At 33.8% G+C, this 11,584-nt stretch overlaps 2 protein-coding genes across 4 annotated transcripts; one reads left to right on the top strand and one right to left on the bottom strand.

Moving 5' to 3' along the window:
* The first annotated feature begins 2,023 nt into the window (after positions 1 to 2,023).
* On the top strand, positions 2,024 to 7,856 carry LOC140054464 (autophagy-related protein 101-like). 3 transcript variants are annotated; one of them, XM_072099461.1, is made up of 8 exons: positions 2,024 to 2,100; positions 2,576 to 2,657; positions 2,936 to 3,013; positions 4,900 to 4,983; positions 5,258 to 5,356; positions 5,679 to 5,793; positions 6,098 to 6,264; positions 7,317 to 7,856. In XM_072099461.1, the coding sequence occupies exons 2-8, from the start codon at positions 2,628 to 2,630 to the stop codon at positions 7,398 to 7,400; spliced, it is 657 nt and encodes a 218-aa protein (XP_071955562.1). In that variant the 5' UTR covers positions 2,024 to 2,100; positions 2,576 to 2,627; the 3' UTR covers positions 7,401 to 7,856. The 3 variants fall into 3 exon arrangements, with proteins under 3 accessions (XP_071955562.1, XP_071955563.1, XP_071955565.1); XM_072099462.1 differs by having other exon boundaries at positions 2,034 to 2,063; XM_072099464.1 differs by lacking the exon at positions 2,024 to 2,100 and adding an exon at positions 2,134 to 2,169.
* An 80-nt stretch (positions 7,857 to 7,936) lies between these two features.
* On the bottom strand, positions 7,937 to 11,186 carry LOC140054463 (di-N-acetylchitobiase-like). Its single transcript, XM_072099460.1, has 7 exons — positions 11,013 to 11,186; positions 10,597 to 10,735; positions 9,893 to 10,095; positions 9,555 to 9,726; positions 9,089 to 9,186; positions 8,512 to 8,676; positions 7,937 to 8,209 (listed from the first exon to the last, which is right to left on the bottom strand). Exons 1-7 carry the CDS (start codon positions 11,139 to 11,141, stop codon positions 8,021 to 8,023), a joined length of 1,095 nt encoding a protein of 364 aa, XP_071955561.1. The 5' UTR covers positions 11,142 to 11,186; the 3' UTR covers positions 7,937 to 8,020.
* Between the last annotated feature and the right edge of the window lie 398 nt (positions 11,187 to 11,584).

Below are 11,584 nucleotides of genomic sequence, written 5' to 3'. Positions count from 1 at the left end.
TCATTTATTACTGTCAGCTCAGTGGATACATTCCGTTTACGCATGTGCTAGACCGGAAATGATATAAACATGCTTTTTTCACATTATGAAATTACAGCATCGTTTGAAACGACTTTAGGAAATAAAATCTACGGGAATTCCGATAAGAAAATTTGGTTATTCGCAAATAACGTTACGTAATAGTGATTTTATTGGCTAATTAATTATTGTTGTCGTCTGACATATGCTTAGATGTCTGGTTGATTCATCATGACGAGAAGCGCTCGTATTGATTTTCACGCGCGATTTCATGGTTTGTTATTGACGCCCATAAAATCTACTTATAAACTATGTAAGTTCACCGACCGTTATTTCCGTGGCAATTTCGGGAAAATATCGGTAAGCCATCAGGAATTCTAATGGCTTGTATCCTACTACCCCGGGGAATAAACCTGTTACCAGACTTTAAACAAACTTCCTAACGCCCCAGGCGCTAAATAGTATAATCCTGTCGAGATTAAATAGTTTTGTTTTTCTAAGAAAAAGTCATTAAAATGTGTAATATCAATAATTCACATGAAATTGGTTTTTTAATCCACGTGTTAAGGGAACGATGATAGACTAGATTTTTTTTAAAGTTAACAACATTTTGTTTATTTTTTGTTTCCAGTCACGTATGATACCGGTACTAATTTATTTTAAATAAAAATGACACTTCTGTAAGAATAATATTTTCATTGGCCTACCAGCGGGACATGTTTTGGTAACTTATGACAGAGTGTGTGCCACAATGTGACCTGTCTCCTGCCTGAAGAAGATAACTAACGTGTTTAGTTTGGTGGTTTAAACAACGCCTTAAAATAAAAATTATAACCAAACTGTGATGTAAATTGTTTCCAATCGTCTGCGGCGTTTAAATACTGATAGTAGTGGGATTTATGTACGCGCGCGTTGAAATGTTGATAATAATATGGTACAGTTTTTGTACGCGCGCGTTAACTTTTTGTTGATTTAGGCCTACTAATGATTTGCGTAGATGAGAAAGAGTTATAACACCAATGAAATCACACTCTAAATGTACATACTATAGGACATGTATCGATGGTTTCTTGTCTGTAGTGTTCGTAAAAATATACCTGTCATAATTTGACGTTATAAATCTTTTTGTATTAAGCATTCCTATGGGCTTATCAAATCTTATACACTTGTAGTAATTATGATATTTACAGTAAAACGGCTGAGTGCGTACCAATTATGAGATGTATGGGCATACTTTGGAAACGTCTGTTAGTAAAAATTCGAACTTATATCAAACAATTGCACACGTCAATCAACCTATATATGGACAGTGATCAGAAGGTATTTTATTATAAATATGCTTTGATTAGGATAAGTTAAATTTGAAAAGATGATACCGTCCGTGAACCAGGAAAAACATCAAGTCATAGCAGAGAGCAAATTTTTCGCGCTTGGTGTGTCGTCATAAAACGCTCGAAATTTCATGGTTTTCCTCAACCAAACGGTTCGTGTACGTGTGTACGTATAAAAACGATCTACAATATTTTCAAAAATGGTGCTTCAAATACACGATATTAATAATCTCATTTTCACAACGATCTTCCACTTTCATATTATTATTATCTATTCTTTATTTGGTCCAATATATAAAAACATACATCAGAAATTCCTATTATATACACTGCAGAGATAGTAAAAAATATGCATACAAAATACAAATCAATATAAAATCACATATAACATTTAAAAAAGTCTACGATCCAGGTGTTTTGCTAGCGTTGGACAAATTTACGTTACGGCTATATTATTACGGATATATTAATTCCTCTATTTATATGACATTAAAGATACTTGGATTGATACACTACATATACCAATTAATTTTTAAACGAACATTTATTCATTAAGCGTAACAAAATGAATGATGATTCGTTTTAAAGCGTTATCCATTGCGTCTTCTGTAGTAGATGAACGCGCTGTGATTATAGGTTGACGGCATACTACCGATCAACGCATAACATAAACTTGGTACGTTTGTTGTTGTTGTTTTCGTTGACTAACTTTTTGTAGGTTTTCGATGAAATTTAGATAGGAATTTGACAGGTAACTGATATGTTTTATATCCAATGTGATTTTAATGGCATTAAAGCTATACATAGTTATATTATTTAGGTATATATGCTTTTTAGTGTAGTTATATTTACATTATTATTTCTAGGCCAGGTGAACTAGACATGTCCAGTCCAGGCTAGGCAGGTCTGGTCGTGCAGATACACCCGACTGACGAATCCTAGGCCTAGCATGAACTAATGTTTTCTTTCTCGCCTAGATTTATTTAGCATACTATACTTAGTACTACTATTCCAAATGCTGTTATTTATTTTATAAAAACTGTGAATGAATTAATAATGAGACCTATTATATATTGATAGATTGTTTTCTGAAAAATTCTGTAGAGTATATATTTATTATACTATTATAGTATTACTAAACAAATTAATTTTTTCTATCAATTTTTGTAGGCCTAGCTATTTTATTAATTAGTATTATTATACCTTTTTAATTATAAATTATATAGCACAGTACACCATTCAATTATGTGACTGGATCTACAAAAAGAAACAATTACAATGAATGCAAGGTCCCAAATATTGGAACTTGTAAGTTTTATGTATTGTTATTAATGTGTATTCTATTTAATCGAAATAGGATTTTTTAGATATATAGGCCTATATATTTTCAGAACAAAATTTCAAACCTCTGTCTACACTATAAAACAAAATGTGATGTGCCCATATGGACACGGTGGTGTTATATTACTCCCATATTTTGACACATCACACTTTTTTTTGTCAAACTCGTTTGATAGTATAGACAGAGTTTTACGATGTATTAATTGTATAAGAATTATGATACGATTCATTTTTTTATGATTTAGTCTTTAGAAGGGATACAAATAGAAGAAGCTGTGCTTGCATTATTCCATACACTCTTGTTTCATCGAACCACAGGCAAGGTATCGTATGGTTCACATTGTCTTAAAGGGGGATTCTGGGTTTAAAATTGCTTTTAAATATCGTTTATTTATTAAATAAAAAATATTAAGAATGAAGAAGTAATAACGAGAAATTAAAAAAATTAAATTTCATATACATTTTCAGGCTCACATTTTAGGGTAAATTCATGGAAAGTCTGTTTTTCAGCAGCTTAGGGAAGCTCATTAATATTCATGAGATATTCACAAAATCACGTCATCAGTGGATTCCAAACTCGCGACGTCAAGCTTGTACGTTGTGTTCTCTCTCCTCTGTCAAACGACGATCATTGTGAAATACATTTTTTGTAGATTTGCTAAGCTAGGCCTAAAGTGTAATAATAACAGTAGTAGCATGTATTTATTTGACATTTAATGAAATACAAAATTTAGTACAGATTACGGAGTCATAAATTATACTATTTTTATACCTCGAATTAATAGTACAGATCGTATATCGGCTTCACGTACTAGGCTAGGCCTAGCCTAAATCATTTTATTCATGCCGGGCTGAGAGCCATTTCTGACTAGGGATTCCATGCCACGATGGCTACGTTAAAACATTGGGGCCATCATTCATGGGCCTAGCTAGCCTATTACTAAACGATTGGCCCATAAATAACAAAACTCAGTGGATTCCAAACCCATCCTATCAACCAAACTCCTAAACAATCTAAACCTAAAACGTTCTACAAAAATCGGCTGTAAATATTGAGGCAAAACAAGGTCCGATCGCCGTCCGCACGTATGGTGTCCCGATCGTCTAATAAGTAGGCCTAGTTTACTCTCCAAAAAAGCGGATACTGCATCAAGCAAGTAGACCGGTAGTAGGAAGGAGACCTAGCCTAGCCGATCCGGCCCAGTTAAAAATTGAGCTAGCTAGTGTAGTAGACCCTATGCGAATTGATTCTACCAGGCCTTTTACTATAGGCTACACTTGTTAAAATTAGCAATACTGTACTTATGTTTACAAATATTCCAACTCTCTCATTCGAGCTATATTATCTATACCATTCCGGTAGGTTGAGTCGACCTTCAATCAAATACTGTACATCGTTCATGTTGTGATTATAGACGGGGTATACTCGACCCGACCAGTTTGGTATTGTATACTGTATCTGCTTATCACGTGACGATGCCAGGCATGGGCAGAGAGAGCACGTGTATCGTCGTCTCGCTCTCCTCGCTCAGCAGGAATGTATACGTTACGCTTCATTGATTTTGAAGGCTTTCCCTAAGTCAGTGCGAAAATCGGCAAACGTAAAGTGCAAACTTATCTAATTTTTCACTGTTTTGATGGATTTTCATAGAAAATTGACTTTATAAATGGGAAGACCGACTAAAATTACATCAGATAAGTATAATTTTACAAAAGTAATTGATATGGTTAATGATAACGAGTCGTCGGAAGATTGACCATTTCACGAATTTCCTATTCTGTAACCACAGTGTGATTTTGCCGTAGCTGCACTTGTAATCTGGCCTCATTTCACAGCCTTCGTTCTGCTTCACAGGGCGCTTATATAAATTGAAACTTTTACCGTTCAAGAGACAAACAAATATATTTTACATTTTTTACTATTCATTTTAAACCCGGAACCCCCCTTTAAGCCCGGAACCCCCCTTTAAGCTCTGTCTACACTACCGTATCAAACTTTAAGTGACAAAAAAATGTGATATCCCATGGACATGATGATGTCATATCACTACCATATTTTGGCACATCACACTTTTTTGTCAAACTAGTTTGATAGTGTAGACAGAGCTTTCAAATAATCTTGATTAGACTTACTGTATGTTGCATTTTATAGTAATCATATTTAAAATTGTCCATAATGCTATTTTTAGCTTCTTTTTTTTTCTTATAGTTCAAGTATAAACAAGAGGGGACGTATTCTGTAGGAACTGTCGGTTTTGTTGATGTTGACTGCGACTTTGTTGACTTTACTTACGTAAGATTTTAATTTGGTTTTCCACACACGACTGTGACTGAGTCAGGATTTGAACAAATCACAGTGGGATTGATAAGCAAGCATCTCAACCACTACATAATCTTATTATACACTGTGACTCTCTCTTAGGCTATGTACTCTATTACATAGTACACATCTATTCATTCTGCCAATTTTCTATATTGTATTCTATATTATTATTCAGTGGTAATACTGGACTTCAATGATGTGTACCTGCCGTTAGATTCTAAAAACAAAATCCACTTTTCTACAGGTACGTTGCGATTCTGATGAGTTAGATGAAACTCTCAAGAAAGAAGTTGCAGGTTTTAAAGACCTGATGAGATCTACTGAAGGACTCCAATGTGGTCAGGTATCGGTTTTTAAAGATCCTTATAAACAACATGTGGTATTCTGGGACCAGATATCTTGCCGTTTCCCAATCAACAATTGCAATATAACAAAAATTGAACTATATCCAGGGCCATAGCCTGAAATTTTCAGTTTTCACCACCCCCAATCCCCAGCACAGCTTGTTGTATTTTATATTAATACAGTAATTTGTTTCGAGCATATTTTCCTTCGTCTATGTTTAACCTCTCACTACAGCCTTGATAGCTATATTTTAATAGCGTAGTTAATAAAAAAAAAATGTACATATTTGTTATTAACTTTTGAATAATTTATTTTTTTAGATTTGCTTAGAATTTTATCAAAAGCGAAAAAGTAGATGGCCATTTCCACCCGAGAATGTTCCATGGGAACTGTGGATCATTAAAGTGAATGTCATATCACTGTCAAATGAGCATGGTAAATATGTTGGTGTAATGCCCAAATATGGTAGTGATATGCCCAAATATGGTAGTGATATGTCCAAATATGGTAGTGATATGACATCACCATGTCCATATTTAGGCACAGACAGAGCTTTATAGAGGCGCACACCATACAAACAATTTTAACATATAAACTCTGGGGGTTTTCTAGGCAATGTGAAAGGGATCTAGCCTGTAATATTCAAAAAAATATAAAATTTGCTTTTTGTACATATATATATATTTCAAAATGGTGTCACATTTACAGAGGTTTAATTTGCTTTTCTAATTCTGTTTAGAGAGGCAAACGAATCGTGAAAAGCTTGGTGAAATTTTAAGCGACAAAGTGCTATGTATAGCAGAGGCAATAGATAAAGCTGATTACTTGCCAAAGGCACCTAACCAATCAGAAGTAGAGTCTGTCTATGATATCTCTTGTAATGATGTTCAACCATATTTATTCAAGGTATAAAATATATGACACGAAATGCAAAGAAAGTTGGCAAATCAATAAAATTTCCCTATCCTGAAATCTGAAATATCCATAATATTATCAACCCCTATACACATTATTCGATTTTGAATTTTAATAGTATATGTTATTAATATTACAGTTTGGTTATATATGTTAAACACAAGCCCTTTTGCATATCAGCTTTTCATATGTATATATATATATATTCATTCATTTTCTTTATTTCGCATAGTACATCTATATACAAAACATACAAAAAACATAAAACAAAAATGAAAACAATTTCACCAGGAGATTAACAATATAAGCAACTTCCACAAAAGACAACCTACAATATATATATATATATATATATATTGTCATTGCACTGATGAAGGGCTAGTGTTGCCCGAAAGCTCTGCTAACTTTTCTGGCTGTTTTACCGTATCGTTTTGATTTAGCTTTTAGCTTTTTTTTTGTATCTCCATTGAGATCCAGCCACTGATACCCACAGCATTGTCATTTTTTCAGTAATTTGCCTTTGGATTTATATATATTGTCATTTTATATCTATGAATTTTACCTAATCAAAATATTTCTGTCTCCGATTTCAAATTTGTCATAATAATACAGTGTGTTGACCTGTTATTAAATTGAAATTAATGATTCTAAGTTTAAAAATATGATATGCTGAACCCAACCTACTTGTTCATTTTAATTAATTACTGTAGTACTGTAGAAATCTGTTTATAGCATTTCCTGTATAACAACTCCCTGCTGTAATCATTCACTCACATATTACTACACTAATGCGAACCTGTACATTATGAAGTATGTCATCTTAGAACGAAATATCTTGTTGAAAAAACTCTTTAGAATTTAACTTAGTAGAGAAGAGGCACTTGAGTTGTTGTGCCAGCTTAAAGCCCTGCTAGTTGATAGATGTACACGATACTTAAGAAATTTGTTTGTTGCATGTTGTATAAAACCTAAACATTTTATTTGCATAGAAATTTTAATAAAAACAACTAAAAAGAATATTTTCAAATGTTTTTTTTTTATAGATTTCTTACCAGTCATCTACTCCTGGCAACGCATCAATGGGCACCACTGTTCGTAAATTGCTTCGAGACACCCTAGCTTTATGAAAACAAATGATTGCATATGGTACCGTTTGTAAATTTCTTTGGAGACACCCTAGCTTTGTGAAAAATAAATAGATTAATTTACATATTACTTTATCAAAGAATATGCAAATACATGTATATAACACTGAACAAAGCGTACACAAGTCATTACCCACTGCATAAATATTATATAAAGATAGAATTATAATGACTCTACAGAGTACTGTATATAAAATTAAGAAAGCATATGTATCAATAGTATAAACCTTTATTCCTATGTTAATGTGTATAAATACAGATAAACCTAAATTGTGTATAATATGCATATTCCAACTTGCTTTATAAAGATAAAGTTGGTGGCATTTGTTTGGAAGTTTTTAACATTAAGTATACAAATAATGCATGGTAATGGTTTGAATGGAAAGATATTACAAATGCCACGATACGAAATCAACCAATAAAATGGCAAAGTATATACTTAGGTGTGTATAAAGTAACATATAATAATTTTTATTCATTCTGTGACAAAGATATAAAAAAAAGTATAAAAAACAACATGGGTTAAACAATGTGTTTATAACATGTATGTACTATATATCTTTTTTTACTACAGTTAAATTCTAGTATATAAAACTTTAAACTTATAGAAATGACGTAATCGCTTCCCACATTTCCCTGGCTTGTTGTTTCCCTTTCCCATCGTAGTCCAGACAATCTCCATGCCATACTCCAATTCCTCGTAAGTCTGCGCTCTTGGCGTATTTGTAACGGTAACTAAGAGACTCAGGATCGTCATACCACATCTGATGTGTTCTTCCAGTTTCTGTGTTCTGTAAGATGAAATATGTTTTTACGATTTTATAGTGTGATGTGCCCAAATATGGTAGTGATATGCCCAAATATGATAGTGGTATTACATCATCGTGTCACATGGGCAAATCACATGTTGATAGTGTAGACAGAGCTTTACATTCTCAAATCTACATATATGTATAGTGTTATTGGTTTAAACCTATCGTTCAATTGTAATTGCTATAACCTTTCACCCGAGATTCGTTTTATAGATTTGATTGCGAAGTTTCAGACAGATAAAATAGTTTATTCAAAAGATGAGCTGTCTAATCTATCGTACCTTATACTGGAAGTAAGGCGCTTCATAAGTGCTGTTCCATAATCTGCCCGTTGTAGAATTGGCAGCTAAGATCTCTTGAATGACGAAGTACGCTACTTGCTTGCCACCCGCGTCACTGCACGGTGCGCCACGGAACGGAACCTTCGCTATACTGCACACGCGATCCTAACAAAAAGTCATGTTAATTATTTTAAAACATGGCAGAATAACGTTAAAATATTTGAATGTATAATTATTAAAGCTCGGTTCCCACTAGATGCAACGCAAGGACGTAAGCCGCAACGCAAGCGAGTTGACCAACCACAAGCAACAGTTGAACTAAACCATTGCTTTTAATTGGCCATTCGCTTGAATTGCGGCTTACGTCATTGCGCTGTGTCTAGCGAGAGAACCAAGCTTTATGACAGCGTACTGTCTTTAAATGCTTTTCCCCTCTAGCCTGAAAAGTCTTTTTAGTGACCAAAATGAATCTGAATTTGATTTTAGAATTAAACCAAAAGATTGAAATTTCTCTACAGGTCTCGTTCAGATAAACACTTTACAGTACTTGTTAAAAATGGTCACAACTGCTAGTTACCTGTGTTAGATGGAGACATGTGTAATCATATCCGTACCATGGTACGCCAAGTACTAGTTTATCGGGTGAAATCCCTAATTTTAGGTATTCTGTCACACCTGCAAACATACAAAAGTTAAATCACTTTTCGAACACAATTTCCACTAAAATGTATTTTTAATTACAAAATGATTAGTATGTGGCGATAATCGGTTTGTACTTATACCAAACTAAAATGTTTGTGGATATAAATGCGCACATTTAAACATTTTTTAACGGACAAAATCGATTACACGTTTGTTTCAAACTCCTGCTGCTCTGGCGGTTATTGGAAACTAACCTTTTCTACATACACGTAGAATCATTTTTACCTGTTTAATATTCTCCTTTTTATTAATTCGAGATCGAAATGCGTTTGTGAAACCCATTCGTTGGAAACAATGTATGCTTTAAAATTCGTAATTTACAAAATGTTGTTTCTACAAACCTTTAGCTGTCTTGTTGTATGGCGAGTTTGCCATGGCAATACAGTCACCGTATATCTGACTTTGCTCGTCATATGACATCAGCATCAGAAAGTCACATGCGTCTGCGATGCCTTTGTAGTCAAAACAGCATTCATTTATGCAGTTTGGGGAGTACATAACGTCAGTACTAACCTGTATAAAATTATATTAATCCTCGAATTAGAGCGTACTGGGCCAACTCAGACAGCATCGTACGACGAGGCCCGACGAAACGCCTCTTTAACGATTTTAATAATATTAATAATGATGCCTGCTGAAAATTATACAATTAATAACAGAAAAGCTTTTAAAATGGTACCTGAGACCCTGGTATAGCTTCGTGAAAAGCCTTAGAAGTATCTGCAATTAGTTTTGTTAGCAAGGGAGCTTCTGATTTCGGTAAAGCCTCTTCAATGTCGATGTTGATACCATCCATAAACTGATCCTGAGCCAGTTTAACTTGCTGCTTTATCCACAACTTGGTATACGTTGAATTCTTTAATTGTGCAACTGGTAGATCGCCTGTCAAATTTCAGTACCAAAAAAAGTATGAAAAACAAAATGGATTATGTTCAGAGTTATTGGTATGTGCTGTATACGCTAATCGCCATCGTGTCAGGATTTAAAATAGGCATATAATTAAGACTTAAGCTCTGTCTACACATCATGACTTCATGTGACAAAAAATCTGATGTGCCTATATATGGACATGATGATGTCATATCACTACCATATTTGGGTATATCACTATACCATATTTGGGTACTTTTTTTTCTCAAACTGAACTGAGCTTTAGTTTATGTGGAAACATTGAATCCCAACACGTCACGATTGTTTTTATTATTTTATAATGCATCATTATACTTATAGGCCTACTTTCATTAACTTAAGGCGTCTTTTGTTTCTGGTTTCGTTATCGTTATTTCTTTGAGGGGGTTTTATTCATATATCAATTATTACTGTGTGGCTAACTACAACCAACTGGGATATAACATGGAGTAATAATAAAACCATGAGGCCTACCTTTTAAAACAACTCTTGCTCCTTTGGAATGTGCATAGCACATCAGATCAGGGTCATATTTCCCAAACATCGCAACTGTTGTAACTATTGACCAATCATAGCTCTTCCATAACGTTCCTCGGTGCTGGAATACTAAAACCTATAATTGCCAGAGTGTTAGCCTATTTCATAATCTAAAATCATATTTTTTAATTTTAAAAGCAGGCTTATACAAGAAGAAACCCCCAAAAAATCATAACAATTTCCGTCATCATCACCTGCATTAAACTGTAGAGTTGAATTTAGTCTCGGCTTCGGCGGTAAATAAAATAGGCCGACAATAAATTTGCATGTTTGCGAATAGGCCTATAATTGCATTATTATTGCACCACTATCTATATTTCATAAATTGCCTACAATAATATATTATTTCTTACCTCTTTTCTTGGAGGACTGCTGACTGGATTACAGAGAGAACTATCTGAGCATGGGCAAGTCGTCAAGCTAAAGACGGGGGATGATAAAATAGAAAGGATGATGCTCACAGGGAGCCAAAAGGAATCCATATTCTCGAAGAAGTGCTTATTCTATTAATAAAATAGGGTAGAGTAGTAAGCCTAAACCCTGCTATAATACCAATTATACGATTTTATTTCCTCGTTGATCATGGGCATGAACACAAAACAATTTTCTTTTCGTCTTTATTGTTTTGCCGCATGAGCAAATCATAATATAAAAGAGTTCCGTAATAAGGTCACACTGTATATATTATAAGGCCTATGTAGCACCATTTAAATGAATAAATGACTACGTAGGCCTTATTTAAATAGTATTTTAAAGTTTACGCTTTTTTAGGCATTATAGGCCTAATTATATTAATTCAATCATTCATCAAAATGGAAAAAATTAATTTTACCAATTATAGGATTAAAGTAATTGTGCAGCGTTTTTCCACTTTTAGGGTTATTCCCCTGAGTTTCAAAGCCATCGACGTCACACTTCAGTGGTT

Source organism: Antedon mediterranea, chromosome 7 (genome assembly GCF_964355755.1).
Source record: "Antedon mediterranea chromosome 7, ecAntMedi1.1, whole genome shotgun sequence".
Classification (NCBI taxonomy): domain Eukaryota; kingdom Metazoa; phylum Echinodermata; class Crinoidea; order Comatulida; family Antedonidae; genus Antedon; species Antedon mediterranea.
This window is presented reverse-complemented; position numbering and strand designations above follow the sequence as displayed.